This window comes from Rhea pennata, chromosome 10, assembly GCF_028389875.1.
Source record: "Rhea pennata isolate bPtePen1 chromosome 10, bPtePen1.pri, whole genome shotgun sequence".
Classification (NCBI taxonomy): domain Eukaryota; kingdom Metazoa; phylum Chordata; class Aves; order Rheiformes; family Rheidae; genus Rhea; species Rhea pennata.
The window spans coordinates 15,986,944-16,004,757 of record NC_084672.1 but is presented as its reverse complement, the minus strand read 5'-3'; the positions used below and the strand labels follow the sequence as shown (position 1 = coordinate 16,004,757).

The following is a 17,814-nucleotide window of genomic DNA, read 5'->3' as shown; positions in this document are numbered from 1 at the left end:
CCATTTTGCCATACTTCACTGGGCATCCTTGATTCATTTCCAAGGGAATCTCACACTGCCATTTTTCTTTAGTGTCTATAGGACTTGGCTTCCTGGGTCCCTGTCCTGCGCTCAGCATTTCTTTCCTTCTATGTTTTACAGCCTAGAATATAAACTTAATGTTTCTTAACTTGAGAACATTTTACAATGGTGTTTACCCAGCTTTTAAAAATGGTTTAAACAGTTAGATTTTTTTTTTTAGAGTCAAGTGGGGAAAGGTTGTATACTGCCTAAAGAATGTTCAGAGCAGAAAAAAATGAGAAAATCCAGGTTCTGTCTGATCTGAAACAAATTTTGTGGATGATTCTGGACAATAATTGCTGTAGGTTTCAGTTTTCCAGTGAGGAAAATGGGAAAAAAATTGGTCTGTTATGATGTGGAAAGGCATATTTAATCACGTTTATGAACCTTGGCTTTTTGGATTTAATAGTCTGCTTAAGCATATAAACCCTATTGCTGGTCATTATCCATTTAATTAATAGTGTTTGAAATCCTAATAATACTTTTCCTCATCATTATACAACAGTTGGACAACGTAAATTTGATCAAATACCTGTTCTCTGCATCTATTGATCCTCTCGGACAACAAATCTGAATTAGTCTTTTCTTCATCAAGTTCAAGTTCCAGGTGAGATAACTTGTCCTGAGTGGAACAAACAAAAGTAATTTCAACATATTAGTCTCCCAACCTCTTCAGATTGCTGTCAGGCCATTCTTCCATAAACTTCAAGGACTCAGACTGTCTGAAAGGAAAGGCTTGAAAAGTGAAAATGCTTCTGAATACATGCACAAAATCTAGAAAAAATAGATGGCAGTAGATAAGCGTCTGAAAATAAACTTGCTTGTCCGATAGAAGTAAAACAGAACTTTTTTTAAAATCAATTCTACCGTTTTTTTAAAAATAAGAGAAATTCTGTAATTAAAATATTTGTTTCTAGAAACTCTTTTCAGATTTTCCAAGTGACAATATACATTTGAAAATTTTCTTTTCATTAATCAGAGTACATAAGTACAATGACATGAAAGTGCTTATGGAAGTCAAATTTGGGCTTAATATAACAGCTGAACAATTAAGCTAGCCTGATAACAACTCAGTTATAATGTTATTTAGGCTCCTGAAATGAACTGATATTTGATGCTAAATAGAACTTATACTCCTAAATACTTTTGAAGGTCTGGGTGAAAGGCCTATGAAGGAAAATATTCAAATTTTGGCTGCTGAACTCTAGATGAAATTAATTAAAAAGAACTTCTGTTTGTCATCAATAAAAAAAAAAAAAAAAAAGTAATGAAAGAACACTTCCAACTGCTATTAGAATACATTATGCTATAATAGATTTGCTAACAGATCACCTTCAAAATACATTAGAACAATTTTGGCATTACTGCTGCAGGGATTTTCTACCACATCAAGTTAATTTGTTTCTCCTCAAGTAGAAGGTATCTAAAATAACTAAATGATTCCCATCAGTTTAATAAAATACCACCTCTTAGAAATGGCTATTACCTCCATTAATTTGATTTGCCTTGTCCGATCATCTTTCAAGTGGTTTTTAGCTTCCAGTTCGTATTCCAAGCCTCTCACAGTCTGTTCCAGCAGCTGAGTTTTTGTAATTGCCTCATCTTGAGCTCTCTGGTGGTCCCTCAAGTTTTCTTCCATAAGATGTATCTGAAACAAAAAGAATCACAATAATATGCTTTATACTATGCTTTTTATAAATAAGTGATATCTATAAAGGGTATTACAAGCATAACACATCTGGGAAAACAGACCCATATGATAGGAATTGCATAGAGCAATCCATTTTTCACAGTAATTTTTGTTTCATCCACAAGGTGGCACCAACCAAAGGAACTTGGATTAAAGTTGATACTGTAGAGGTTCTGAGGCTCGACAGATGCCTTGAACGCATTTTACAGTCACTGTTATGTATAGTCATCTTTTTTGTTTATTCATTTTTACTAAATTACACCTACCAAAATGTTTACACCTTTGTAAATGGTTGTATCTTTGGAACTTTTCCAATACCATTCCTATTCTTTCCAGGCACCAATACTTCAGCTTTTTCATGCTCATTTTTGCAGTGTCTGAGGCTCTTCATTGACATTATATCAATGATATTATTGCTAACATACCTATGACTAATACATACAGTTTTTAAATAGAGATATCTGCTGAGGAAAGAAGTTTCCTATTCTAGTCACCATGTACTCAAGGAAATTATCAAAAAAATATTACTAGTGGGTGGGTTTTAGCTTTTGTTTTTAGGCAAGATTGTGATGCTTCCTTATGTTTGTAACTAAACTTGTGACATTTTTATAATACATGATCAGAGGTTTCTTTTTCAGCATACATTCTTCCTCAGTTTAGTCAAGTGCTGATTTTAGTCATGAAGCTAAACTAATGTATTAGTGACCATTACAGAATTTGCTATCTATTGCCAAGTCAGCAAGTTGGACTTCTGCAAAGTGTATGATCTGGTGAACAGCTTATAAGGGCAGAGATCTCTCTGTTAATAGAAGTATCTCATATGTATTTAACATTTCAGAATGACATTGCATTGACACATCTTAAGATGGGTGCCTTTTATGTGTCTACAGAGAACCTTTAAGAGAGGCAGTAGCAATGAAAAACTTCTGTGTAGCCTTGCCAGAAGGTTTCACAATTTTACTGTGGCTCCTAGAACAAGAAAATGCTCTTGTTGCCATGATCCCAATATTGTCCTCAGCTTTTTAATGAGACTGTCAAAAAGAATATTTGGCCTGCTCTGACGCCTACCTAAGTGAATCTTGATGGGCAACACACTTTTCTGCATGCACTGTGAATAGCAGGACTATCTATTTGTACCTCTTGTTAAACACAAGAGACAAAGACAGAATAAAGATTGACATTTGTCCCAAATGTTTAGTCTCTCTAGAAAAATCTATTATTTATCTTGTGTTTTCTATTACTTCAGATTTTGCTGCTTCTTCTGCTAGTTGCCATACTACATTTTTAAAGCCCTAGAAGATTAAATATTGCCTCATGAAGATGTAGAATTCTACAGCCAATAATATTTTGCCCTTTTCAGAAGTGTTTTGATTGTCTTTTTGTCAAATAATTAAGGTTACTTTGTTCTGGCCTTTTCTCTGTTCTTTTTTTTGGAGGGGGGGGAGATAGTTATATAATATTAGAATGATTTTTTGTAATAGTTACAAACATACAGTGCACATTAATATATTCACATATATTTTATATATCATATATCACTGTATTTTTTGTTCAAGCAGCTCACTTTCATTTATTCAAGAGCCTTGTTCTTAATATCCTGGTTTTTATCTTTCCCAGTTCATTGCAACTCTTCAGCTCTTTAAAGAAGCTCTCCATCCCTGGGTGGAGTAAATGTAGAAGGAAGGTAGAATAACATACACGAACTATGTTTCCACTTCTGTTACTGTTCTTTTAAATTAAAACAAGTTTGTGAAGGGAAGAAGGAAACAGAAGTCCTGAGCTGGAAAATCAAATTATTAAAATACTCTTTTTCTGCAAGACATTTGTGGTCAGTACATTCTCATAGCTTTTCTAAGTACAGAACAAGTATATGTAGATATTTAAAAGACTAGGATTGCTTTTATGGCAGAATTTACATGCTAAAAGGCAGACATTTCAAGACTGTGGCTGATTCTTGGTTGCACAGACAGCTTTGTCATTTAAATTTGCAACTTGGCTCTCACAAAAAAAGAAGAGAATGTATATCAATTCTTTTAAAAGATAGAGACAGGCTTTGGTTTTGTTTGTTTCTAAATAATTGCTTGTCTTTTTCTAATTCAAGGATATTTCCACATTCTCAACTCTTTCAGCAGTGAGCATTAAAAGAGCAATAGATCATTAATGGAATCCTTGTCATATTACTTTGATACATTAATTTGTCAAATGCTCTGCACTTATCCATCCATCCACTGTTCCATCCAGGAAACCCCATTTCCCCAGCAGAAGTACCACACTGATGTGACCATGAAGAATGAAACACAAAAGCACACTGACTGAGATCAGTCTCCCCTGATGAAGTACACAAGAGTGTGATAGCAAAGATTCATTGCCTTGAAAATTATTTGAGCAAAATTCTAGGTCAATGGCTTAAATATGTCATTGAACTTATAAGCCATTACCTCATCCTGCATTTTCATGGTTGTCAGGCGTGATTTTTCTACCTCAAGGTTTTTTTCTTTTAATTGTCTCTGCAATTCTGCAAGTTCCCTGCGATTTTTCTCCTTATAGTCGTCAAGCTGATTCTGAAACTCCAGAGCTGATGTTCTTGACACCTCTACCATTTCAGCCATCTGGGAAAAAAGTACACATAAAATAGAATGGTCTAAAAGATCACGTTTAATACACCAACTTCTCCTTTGTTCAAATCAAAATTCACCATTTGAGGATACTATCAAACTTGTACAAACAGAATGTATGGCCAGACTATGCTCTTTTTGTCTATCAGAACTGTCAGCAGTTCTTTCAGTTGACTGACACAATGAACTATATGTCATGCTTTAGGATATCAATATCAAATTGTGTATTTTACAAACAGATGGCAAAACTAAAGCTCTAATACATAGCAATTTGAGGAATCAGCTGTAAAACAGTGACATCCAATTGACCAAGAACTGACTTTGATCTGTAGTACACATGGGAACTAAGCTCAAATCTCGAATCTTGTTTTAACAAAACAGAACTGTTTTACAACAGTATTTTGAGATAGAAGTGTTCCAACTACTGTTCCAGTCCTGAAAGCTTTTATTGATAGTCTCTAGGTTAAAGAGACTAATAGTGAAGTTCACATTTCACTTCCTTTTACAAGTAATAATACCCCAAACTTATTTTGCAATTTGGCAGTCTGTCTGTTAGATATTTAATCTCCTGCAGCCTTTTTTGGAAAGCACTCATACCTCCTCCTGTAACTTTTCAATGGTCTTGTTTAGTTGCCATCGCTCATTTTCCATTTCGTTCTTTATCTTCTTCAACTGTTCGTTTTGGTAAGTTTCATCTTTTAACTGCTCAGTTAACTGTTGTCGTTCCTGTGAAATACAACTAATGCTCTCCTGCAGTGTATAAAAAAAATAATTACATATATATACACACACATACACACAAATGTACACCCTCTTTTCCAATATATTAATGTTACATAACACATTGTGCAGCACTAGCAGCTGTCATAACTTGAATACAAACTTAATTTGGAAAAATATAAAAGTTTATGGACTTACGGTTTGTTGGCTAGTATAAGACAAACATTATTTAGTGATGCAGTGTTTTATTCTTCCTATAACCTTCTGAATCTTGTAACATTTGTAGGATGTAAAGTAGTCCCTTTTCATGTTTCTATTGCATGCAAAGCATATATTCTTCTGCAGCTGCATACAGGTTGGCAAATCCTACCATCTGCACAAACTTCAATAGTAATTTCAGGTTTCTTATTTTCCTATGTACCCCTCTTCAACTCAGTCTTAAAGATTTCCCAATAAAATACTTCTTCCCAGGTTAAAAAAAAAAAAAAAGAAAGAAAGAAAAAAGCAAAAGAAAAAGAAAAAGAAAAAAAAATGTTCCTATCATGAGTGAGAAACAACTAGTGAGGATTTTTTTTCCCCTTGCTGTGCTTCTATAGCACCCAGAGCTCTACTCAGGATGATGTTCCACTGTGACAGGCACTGTGCAAATAGAACTTCCTAGCAGAGATCCCTCCCCTTTCTGAAGGGGTATCTCACATTAATGTTCAAATATGATCTCCATATTTGGATTAAATTTTGAATGATCTGCAGAGCTATGCTCTGTGTTCATCTATCAGGAGCTCCAGAACTCCATGTATACACACAGATCAAATGTTTCTGCCATCATGCTCAGGATGTTTAAAAACTTGGCACCCCTCAGGTGCTAAATCCTGTCCATCAGCAGAACAGACTGTCACTAGTTCACTCCAGTGGAAGCAAAGCACGTTAGCTTATAGCTGCATGTTGGAACTCTCATCTCTTTCCTCTCCCTCCTTTCATGGCCCTACTCTAAATAAATATTACAAGGTTAAAACAAAGTTTACTTCTATGAAGTATCATAGGCACCATGAAACTGACCAAAATCAGATCGCAGACACTTTAAATTGTTCCAAAAGGAAACGGTAAAAAAGGAAAATTGTCATGAATTGTAAAAAACACTCTAAAATATAGCTTTAAAATTTAATTCTGATTTTAGAAATGCAAAACTCTGTTGAATATCTAATACGCCATTTATTTTATTACATTAAAAAAATACTTTAAATGTGAAAATACATTAGCATTTCTGTAGGCCTCTTAGATTATAACCTGAAACAAAATTGTACTGTTGCAAGAGAAAAGAAAGAACATCATCAAATGTTAAAAGGCAGAGTTTTGTGGGTTTTTTTGTTTTTTGGTTTTTTTTTGGTATCTCCTACATTCCTGTATTTCAGTATTTTTAACCCATTAACAAATACATCTCAAATACAAATAGGATTTAAGGGCAAATGCCAAAGTAGTAGACACACAATCCTAAAATATGCTGGGGGCTACTAGATGCTGTTCTGTAAAACTTAATTCTAACAGAATTAATTTAGCTGACACCACAAGTTTTAAAGAACCTTGCAAAAGGTTTGGTTTTAGCACTTCAGTGCTAAAAACTGCTGAAATTCTGGGACCCAGCTAATGTGCCATATTCTAACAGGCTATAAAAACCTCATATGCTCCCCTCTATCAGTCTTTCACAGATCATTTAACTTTACAGTCTGTTTACATATCCTTCAGAAACAAACTGTGCAGACACAGATCAGTGAAATACATTGTGGCAGAATAATGGTGCCAGCAGGAAGTTATTCTGCGCTTGCAGTATGCTGAAAAGGCAGGTGAACATCATAGCAAATTTGGTCACTCTCTGTACTTCAGAATTATCAACAAAAATCAATCACTGATATCAAATAACATTTCTTCTACCAGCCAGGGCAATTACCAAATTAATAATAGATGTGAATAATTACAGTATTCATATGAGCCAGTGAAGAAGGGGTGTGAAACAAGCACCCCAGTTTTCATTAGGTCACATCATGCTAACTTCTGCCTTATTTTCAGATACGTAGCAGACTGAGATCACAGAGTTTGAAATTAAGCTTTTCCTCCTTTGGTTTATACTCTGGTATCCTGAAAAGAAAATGTATACTTTCCATACATTGCATCTGCCTATTTCCATTCTCATCTTATTTTCAGTTTATTATTGAGAAGGATCAGTGAATTAATCCTAAGCACATTACTAAAACTTAAAGACACTACATATTTTACTGTAATTATTCTGATGGAAAACACAGTTCCTTGATAATCAACTTCTTCCATGGGGAAGATGTCAGTTTTGCTAGATTTATTTTTAGCTCATTCAATAACAAACTAACAGCTGCAGTTTTGTTTTAGAGTATCATAGGATCTGAAGTTCAGGTGCTTCCTGCTCTCATTCTCCCACATCTGTTTAAATCGCTCATGTCCCTCCCTCTCTTACGATGCACCAGTATCTGCTGAGCCATTGGATGTGCAATAGGAGTCACAGGAGCACACACTTCCTGGGCCCAGCAGAGATCCTATCACCCTCCAGCCTCCCCTTCACTACATTTACTAGTGACTGAAGAACTGTTTTCCCTGTGTGCTTACAGAAGTACATGGCTGAAAAAATACACGCTGTTGTTCTTTCTCTCTGAGACCAACAGATTATTAATGCACAATCAGTTGGCTGACATGCACACTAAGCACAATTATGCCCCCTTGGAAAAGTGTTTAATAGCCAGTCATTCTCTGGGCTTGATGAATTCTACTTGCCTGGTAATGGTGGGTTTTCCCTACAGTTCTGCATAATTTTCTTATTAGATCTATTTAATAGGTATCCATACTAAGATCTTGTATTATCATACCACAGCAACCATGCTATCATATCATTTATTCTTGAAATAACAAGATTACCACCAGAGTATGACAACATCCCAATTGTTTTGCTAAAATGTAGCCAGCTGATAACTTAATAACACATATGTAGGGTAAAAATATTCCCTATGAAAATCAGCATTGCAATAGAAATGATTTGTTTTAATAAAAAACACTTTTACTACAACAGACACTACTATAATTCTGTAATAGCATGGGAAATAGTATTTCCTAGACAAAGAAATTTCCAAAAGTGTTCTCAATGTTGCAAAGATTTTAAGGCGTATTTCATTTTTTTGAATAGTAGACTACAAAGAGGAGGCTATCACAAAGTAAGTTATAATGTAGGGGTTATGATACTTCAAAAAAAGAAGTGTTTGAACATCATAAAATTGTAATATAAACTAAAAGTTGATTTTGGACAAAATCATTAAAACTAATTGTCTATGACAATCACTTAAGTGTACTCCAGTTTTAACTTTTCTGAGGACAGATCCAGGATGGAGGAGGAACAGATTTGGCTATGTTTACTGTAACTGTTATAATTCTATTCACATTTACACTGTCTTTGTTATGGTAGTCTATCATTAAAAATTATTTGCATTACATAAAAAGCACGATGGGCCAGTCAGGAATTAAGTTTCCACTGTGATAAGCATTATTACTGTGCCAGAGTTTGCAGTCTAAATTGCCAGAGGTAATACAAGGCTAAATCAACCTACTGCAGAACATTGTTCATTAAAACAAGCACAACTCTAAAGATAGAAAGGCTGAATTGTTCCAAACAAAAAGAACCGCTCATTACATCCTGAAGTCCATTACTGCTTGCATCCGTTGGACATGAATAGTGTAGAATCAGAAATGGAGGACTAAACGTGGTGTGGCAGAAATTTGGCATAACTCACACATAAAATGACATGACTTTTTTTTTTTTTTTTTTTTTATTTTATTTTTTTTTTTTTTTTTAAATCTGTAACCTTTCTTAGCATTCTTTAGTTTGGAGATCCAGTCAGGAGGCAGCATCTGGATCTGGAGGGCAAGTAAACAGAAAGACAAGAACATACTTTCCAAGCACCTTAGTCCAAAGTTGGTCAAGAGCCAGGAAATATATGCGGTACATTGATTCATGGTGTGTAGGAAGGTCCACTTGCTAAACTGTGAAGAAGGCAGTTCTTTGAGCACAGGGCATCACTGATGAGCAATGGGTCATCTGTTGTGACATTGCGGACTATTGGTAAAACGTACAACCAAGTTTGGAGAACCAGTGAAGTAGAACAGATAGGGATTTTAAAAGAAAAAAAAAAATCAAGGCTGAAACAAAGAATTATTTACTTTCAAAAATGTCAGGTTTAAAATGTCATTTTGTAGAAATAGAATATCCTTATGTGTACTGTAAAACCTTATATTCTTGAAGTGGTTATCATTTTAAAGGCATAAGATTATTTTTTTATGTTGTTTTTTCATTTTACCACAATTAACTGAACAATACAATTTTCCTTGATTTATTGTCTATTGGTAGCCAAGTTTCATTTTCAAAATTCTAAAACAGTAATGTAAAATTTGTGTTGTGGACAACAAGGAAAAACATCCATTTAATTAAAAAAAAGTTTCTAGCAACATATATAACCTTATATTTGTGTCTGATCTGTCTGATGGAATAATCTAAAAACTCTGCTTCTAGAAGCAGAAGCAGGGGAATTTTAAACTAGCTAACACTGCAGAAACAAATGCTTCTTCAGTACATGTAAAAGGCAAATTACGAAGTTTGCACCTTTTAAGTTTGCACCTTTTTCAGATACAGGATATGATATCAATGAGAGGAGTTTTAAGATTTATTCATATTTATCTCCTTACTAAATAAATTTGAATTTTCACTCCATCTGAATCCTTTTGTCTTTACCACTACACAATGCTGCCAACATCCCTCACAACTGCTCTGTAAGAGCCACGGTCTCCACACTACTCAGTTCAGGGCTAGTTTAGGAGAGAGCATATCCTTCCCTGGATCCCAAGTACAGGAAGAACTAAGGTGAAAACAGAATTTCATACACCATTTCAGAGGCTACTAGTCCGTATCATAAAGTGCTAAATTTCTGTGATTTTGAGATGAACTATACCAGTTCCATGCAACATTTGCAGGTAAGGCAAATTCATAAAAATAAAACAAAAAGAAAAGACATTTTGCTGATCTTTGTGTCTCCTACTTATATTTTAGTCCATATTCAAGTACACCCTTTCTTTCTCTTACATGTAAATAGCTACCTGCAACACATTCAAAATTACAAAACAGATTTATAAAACCCTAGGCAATTAATTTTTTGATTTATCTCCCTCAAATTTTGCTAGATCCATTAAAGCAAAAAAAACTTCTGCAAGAAAATAATTTTAATTGGATGATGTTATGCTTTCAGGAAATACTTGAACATTGCAGTGAGACTTGGACTTACAAGAAAGATGCTTCAAAAAGAATTAGACTTTTTTCTCCAGAAAGCAATGGTGACTCAGGAAAACATATAGTAAACTTTAAATTTGCTCTTGTCCTGACCTGCATATCTTCTAGTTGGCTTTCCAAAGACTTCTTTAACACCATCAATTCTTTTTCCTCATTTCCAGCGTGTTTCAAAGCTTCTTCTAATTGTTGCTTCTCTTCCTGCAATGATATGATTTGATGTGTTCAGAAATAGTGGTAAGGCCTTTAATCTGACATCAGAACACCTACAGTTAACCAGTACCATTCAAGTAGGAAATATTTAGCAATGTATTCACTGGCTTCCTTGTACTTTCCATTTCCAGATATCCACATGACAAAACTCTCACCTATAAACTGACCAACAAACTATGCTCACTGTTGCTTATCACTGACATCCCTATTTCCACGCCGAGACTTGCTTTTACACTGCTTTTCAACAGAGAAATCTTTCCTATATCTGTCAGTAAACTGCATCCTGCTTCTTGAAAAGCAAGACTTTGCTTAGCTTTCTAAATGACATCACTCATCCTCTTATTTTTCAGTTTTTGTTCTTCTACAGTGTGTTGACCACATCACAAATGGGAAGACAACTACTTCAGAGGCTTTTTTCTTGACATACCTCATATCTCTTTATTTTTTCCTTTGTTGTATTTTCTTCTTCTTTCATATTATTGATTTGGTTGTACAACTCTTTAATTTTACTCTCTAGCTCATGAACTATTCTCTTCAACTCTTCATTTTTCTCAGTCAGCTCTTTGACTTGATTTTCTATACTATTTCGCATCTCTTCTGCAGCATTTCTTTCACTCTCAAGGACAGCAGCACTCTAATGAAAACAAATTATGGGGTTATTTAAAAAAAAAAAAAGTGTTGTTTCCTAACAGAAGTTTCACCATGGCACCGCAAAAAAATTATAAATAGGATATAATGTTAAATTGTCAACAAAAAATTAATATTAAAATCTGTATGTATTAGAAACCTGTGTAATTATTCAGGTTACTCCAAGAAAACGAACAAAGAACTTTTTTTTTTCTCTCATGCGTAGGTACGTGCTGAAGCAACACACAACCTCTGTACAGTCTCATGTCTCTCACCCATGTATTCTTACCTTAAGATCTTCCTTTTTATTGCCCTAGAATATTTTCATCACCAAATTCCATTCTTACTTATTTCCAGGTAACCTAACAGATATCAAGAGGCATATGAGCCTTTAAGGAGGCCAAGTACCAAAGTACAGCCCTTTAATACACAAAACCGTTTGTGGGGCTGTGCAGTGAACCAGATCTAAGGAGTAGAATCTTTTTTCTTTTTTAAACATACAAAATCTTTCCCTCTGTCAAAAGGGGGAGGAAGAGGACGCTTACCAGAAGAATGCCACAACCCATTCCAAAACATGGTCCATAAATTGCTATGCAAACACAGCAGAGCACATGGTGAAAGGGCAGAAACAGCAGCAGAAGCTGGGAATACCTTACAGTGGTATTGGTGCAGCTCTAACCACATAGCGTTCAACCACCTCTTTGGGCAATACCTACCCAGAAGATGTTCTGCTTTGTTCTCAGTTGCTGTCTTGAGGATGGAAGGAGTTTAGCTACTGAGTTCAATTTGTGTTCAAAAACATATGCTTTGCATATTATTTCAAAAACTGAAATCAATATATGGCACAAAGACAAAATTACATTAACCTATTCATCACATGGTTTATCATATGTAAAGATAAGACTTTTTGGCAGGGTAACTGACAGCAGCACGCAACTTTTCATCACCTTAGTCTCACCACTTCACCTCTCTAAAACATGCCCTACCATTTAAAAGGGTCTGCTTTCCCCTTGTTATAGTTACATTTGACACTTAAATACTATAATGGAATGCATGAAGGAAAGTATGCTTATACTGTTATAATATATTATATTGCTATACCATAACATTGACTTCGTATGTACGTGTAAATATTTATTTATTTAAATAAATATTTTAAATATTTATTTATTTAAATATTTATTTTTCTGGAGTAGAGCTGAAAGGATCTCTGCTCTTCGTTGACTTATCAGTCAGAATTCCCTCCAAAGGAGGGGATAAAATCTGAGATAAAATTTGTAGTTCTTGCTCCTTGGCATTCAGGATCTGATCTGAAGCAATCCTCTGTACAACTTTAGCTCTCATGCAGAGACCACTGCCTTCTGTATTAAGACCTTGAAAACTAATAAGCACACCAGAACTACCATGTGAGTCAATCCAAACTAGATCATCTCCAACAGCAGCCACTGCAGATGCTTGTGGAAGAAAGAACAGGAAGAACATCTTCAGCACAAGACTTTCCCTATTGCACTCTCCCAGCGTCATTCTGTTTTTCTGTATAAGTGCATCATCCATTAGTTTCTTGAATCCTTTTTTGAATCTATTTATACCTTTGGCCTCAGCAGCATCTGGTGGCAAAGGGTAATTATTCATTATTTACTGCAGCATAGCATTTCTGTATGTGAAATTATGCTCATCTGAGTGAAAACAAAATAAACAAATTTGGTGCATCTTTTTAATAAACTATTTTGTAAAACCATTGAAATATGAAAACCACTTTTCAGTTATGTTACTTGCGATTATAGTTCTCAGTTCTCCTCTCCCTCCAAAACAGACTTAAGCAATGTTACATAAGAGGCTGTTTACAAACTGTGCCCTCACTAGATTGTTTTCTAGCAAGCAACAGCTTTAAAAACATGCAAATTAGTTTGAGATCACAGTAACTCAGAGAGCACTCTGACTGTCTACAGGGTCAATGAACTCATACAAAAACTGGCAACATAAGCAGGCCGACAAGTTCTGGTCTTTTCAAAATACTGAAAAAACTTGTTTTTTCTGGGTACACGACTGCTTAAAAAGGTCTGAAATAGATCTCCGTTGTTGCTTTAAGTTCTCACATACATTTCAATAGTAGTTATATATTCCTTTAATTTTTGCTTTTTGCATACTATGCAGTTTTACTAATTAGCAAACACTCCAGCAGTGGCTGCTTTTTGTCTCCTTTCCTGGTTTTGGAGCAGAGTGAAAGCAGCCGAGGCATGCTGAGGAGCTCAGCGACAGGAATGTTGATTCGTCTGTTCTTTTTTACCCAATCGCCTACGCAGGCTGCACCGAAGGCGAGCACCACGGCAGAGCTGTGCTGTACCTGACCAACCTGGCACTTCATCTGCTACGTTTCGTGCTACCTTGCCACACAGAAGCACTATTTACTCAGGAAAAAGTACACACACACACACACCACAAATAAAATCCATGCATATACGCATATTTATTTAACTGAACAGGTTCGAAATTAAGGTCAGTATACACTGATGCAGTCATGTATAAAGATCTACTCCAAACTGTCTTTCACTGTATGTATCTTAGGATACCATTCAAGCCACCCTAATTAAACTAAACTGGTACTCTTTTGCCCTCTTCATTATGCATTTCAGTAAGTTAGCAAGACGCAAGCTGAACTTTTATAAAAGGTAGCAAAGTCTAAAGGACAAGTTTCAAGTGTTGCCTTCACTAACCTTCCTTAAAACCTTGGAAATAAATTGGGTGTATAAGTATTATCTGCCTAAAGTTTCAGCTGCCTGTGTGACCAGTACTTAATCAGCAGATCTCCACAGGTCTTTAACGACCTTGGCATTTTTACAAGGGTTATACTTTCACATGAGTGAACTGTTCCCAAACACATTCTCTGACGCATTAAATACAAAATTCCTTTCGTATACCCTAATAGGCTATGTCTTAAAAGGTATCAATAAAATATATACGCATGCTTCTTCAAGATGCTAGGAAAACTCTGTTAGTATATATCGGAAGCTTTACTCTTAACTGTAATTGAACTGTAAACATTTTTCTTATATAGCTTGTGGGGAGAGAAGTTTTCTTCAAAATTCAAGTGTTGCAGCACATTCATCACTCTTTAAACTTGTTCTGGATGAGATTGAAAAGAAACACAGGAGCATCTAATCTATCAGTTTACCCTGAGACAGTAGAACAATGCACACAATGAATGGAGGATCACCTTCTGACTATCATTCAGGATGATATTAGAAAAAACAATACATGTGTATCTTCAAATTGATAGTGAAATTTAAACAAAGTCAAACTGCATAAGTATCACCTAGATGTTCTTTGAGAAGATAATGTGTATGTAGCATCACTTCTCCAAAGAGAGTTAAATTATATAGCAGGTTTTATAGAAACAAAAAAACCTTGTCTTCACTTACCCCACTGTAAGCAATTTGATGAGAATCACATGCAGAGCTCTCCACTGGCATAAATGAAACTCCTAGATTATAATAGCTTTTGGAAATATATACCTTATCCTGTAGCATATTATCACATAAAGTTAAGGCATCGCAAAACACCATGTCTCTTCCCTTCTCCTTTTCTCCACTGTTAGTCTTATCCTGCCTTCTACATTACCTTCTACCTCCCCTTTGGGTCTCCTCTTGGGAAAACAGATATAAATGACAGAAGAGAGCCTAGGTATCATTAGAAAGGATACACAAGGGAAACAAGTACTTTTACATGAGTCAGGGAGAAGTTGTGTGTAGAGATCCCTACTGAACAGTTACATGTGCTTCAGAGCAGTAGCTATCAAATCGTCCACAGACCCTGTTGAGCAAGAGAGGTATCTTTGGCTACAGAACCCCATAATGTGGGCAGTGAACACAACTGTGCAACTAGTAATTTTGCAACTAGAATGCAAAATTAACTCACTTAGAGACAGTAGCTTAAATTTATTGCTCTCTAATGATGGCCCAGGAGGAATGACCTACTGGAGTTCTGCATGGAATTCCTTCAATACACTATGCCAGAAGATATGAAAACCACTGCACTGAAACTACAGAAAAATTACTATATATCTTGACAAATTCTGAATAGAAATTATTGCATTTAATAAGCTAAAACTGAAAGTGACAACATCATAGTTTAAGATTGAACAAGGATGGTATTTACTAACAGTCAATGGTAATCCTAATCCTTTTGATTCTGTCTACGTGAGCTGAAAGGCACATCTTTCATTTAAAATTAAGTGACCAACTCACATATTCAAAAAGGAGTTGAATGTTGCTTACAAAGGCATGAAGTTGGAGCAGGTTAGATTAAAGAGGATGAAAGCAGAAGGATAACTGAAGACTATAGGGCTAGTAAACACAACTGAGAAAAGCTTATCTTTTTTTGCCCAGACAGGGAAACTTCACACGTGGAAATAATGCTGTGTATCTGTACCCCTTTATTCCAAACATGGCTTAATGGTAATGATACTGTACAGGAATAATGTGAGTTAACGTAAGGTCCTTAAGACACAATGACTCTACATTAATTAATGATTGCTGTTATGTCCCATTCATAAAGCATTTACATTGCTTTATTTGTTATTTGTGGATGTTGAAAAAGTTTTGGCAATCATTTTAACTAAGTTTATACAAATCAACTCCCCCCAGTAACAGAACTTTAGAAAGGTCAGAAAGTACTTACTTAAATTTGGTATGAAACTTTAAAAAATGTTATTTAATATGACATATGATCTTCAGTTCACTGGATTGTGGACTGCACTCTTCAAAGAGCTGAAATGTGATTATGTATGTACACACATGCAAAGTGTGTAACAGATAAAACTGGTCAAGTAAGATTCTTGAAGACAAAAGCTGGAATGAACTATTGCATATTCAGACATATTTGCCATATCAAAAAAAAAAAAGAAAATAATTGGGGAAAAAATTATCAAGCATTGAAGTGGACTCTTTGGATCTTAAATTAATGTATCTCAGTTCCAAGACTGTTGTTTCTTCCTTTCGGCAAATAAGGCATACTTATTCCTCTTACTCTCAACTTGCTTGTTGTGACAGTATGTTTTAGTTAATCAACTTTTTAAATTATGGAGTTATTTTTATTTAACGTAAAAATCTTATAGTATTTTCGTTTTAATTTTTGCTTGCCTGCATTTTAATTTGTCTTTTCTTCCAATCTCTCTCTCTTCGCTCTATCTTCCTAGGCATTTAGTAGGCATATGTAGTCTCTATGCCAATAAGATTCTCATCTATTCCATCCCTGAAAGGATAATACCTTCCTCTTAATAGCCGCATCCTTGCAAACTTCCTATACACATTCACATCTTATTATTTATTATTTTTTGAACACAGGAAATATTTCATTATGCTTTCTCAAAATATAGTTTTGTCACATTTAATTTAATGTTTTAAGACTGAACAAGTCGCATCAGCAGAGTTAAGCATTAGGTAAGGAGTAGATAAATGAAGTTGGCAATTAGTTGCAAATTTCTGAGAAAAAGTTGAAAAAACAAAAAAAGAGAAACAGAAGACCAAAAGAACCTCTCTAGAAGAAAGCAAGCATAGTTGTAATGATGAAGTCCCACAACGTAAAGTCTTCTGGAACTGCTTGAAGATAACAACCTATGTTTGTATTAATATGGTTATAAAGGTGCTCAGTTCTCCTAAAGGAAGGAAATCTGAAAATTAAAAGTTAGATTTAGATAGTACTGATTTATTTCTTTTACTAAATGCCACACACTGCTGAATAGAAGCCACAAGCCAAAGCGGGCAAAATCATAAGAAGTATCAGTAAATATGGTATTAAGATCTGCCATTGAAAACTCTGAAGTTAACACGCTAGATGCTGTATTTATTTCCTCTCATTACAGGGAAATACTACGTTTCTAAAATAATATCAGTCTTGCACAATTACATCAATTAATTTTCAAGTAGTTGAAATCAAAATTCACTCAAGTCACTGTTATATCATGTGTGGACACTCTAACTCATATATCCATATAGAATTGGTGCTTACAGATGCATAATTAATGTGGTATGCAGACACAGAGTAAATATAAATAGGTACAGGCAAACAAAATAGATACACCCCTTACTATAAGACAGTATCTGCTTGCTCTCTGTTAACTGTGAACATCTCCAGTTACAAATTATTTGCAATAGAGTTTAAGATGCTTTTGTTTGCTTCTCCCACATAATAAAACTGCTTCTGCTTTCTGATTTTGTCATAGTGCCACATGGGGCAATTTAGAAAACACCTCTGTCTGCATGTGTACTGGTATTGCTGATTAGGCCAGCACTGGTACTGATATTTGGTATTAGTGCACACTAAAACATACATTCAAAGTCCTAATGCAAATTACTGTTCAAAAGAAATGGCTAATTACTGTTATTAAAAGACCACGGTGATTTTATCTCTGCATTATAGCAGTATCTTATTGCTGATATTAAATATGGAACATTTAAATAATTTCATATGGCCTGCAAATCAAGGTATTAATTCAGAACCATGGTCTCAAACCACCATATAAAAAATAAGTTATCAAATCCTAAAAG

The 17,814-nt window shown here is 34.9% G+C and overlaps 1 protein-coding gene across 7 annotated transcripts in view; it reads right to left on the bottom strand.

Moving 5' to 3' along the window:
• The window catches only part of CGNL1 (cingulin like 1), a 67,975-nt gene that overhangs the window by 14,844 nt on the left and 35,317 nt on the right, over window positions 1–17,814 (bottom strand). For all 7 annotated transcript variants that reach the window (XM_062583344.1, XM_062583346.1, XM_062583347.1 and 4 more), the window contains 6 exons: window positions 11,070–11,276; window positions 10,526–10,630; window positions 4,963–5,115; window positions 4,189–4,359; window positions 1,547–1,708; window positions 593–682 (listed from right to left, as the gene is read on the bottom strand). In XM_062583344.1, coding sequence (XP_062439328.1) covers window positions 593–682; window positions 1,547–1,708; window positions 4,189–4,359; window positions 4,963–5,115; window positions 10,526–10,630; window positions 11,070–11,276 — 888 coding nt within the window. The remainder of the gene's footprint in view (window positions 1–592; window positions 683–1,546; window positions 1,709–4,188; window positions 4,360–4,962; window positions 5,116–10,525; window positions 10,631–11,069; window positions 11,277–17,814) is intronic.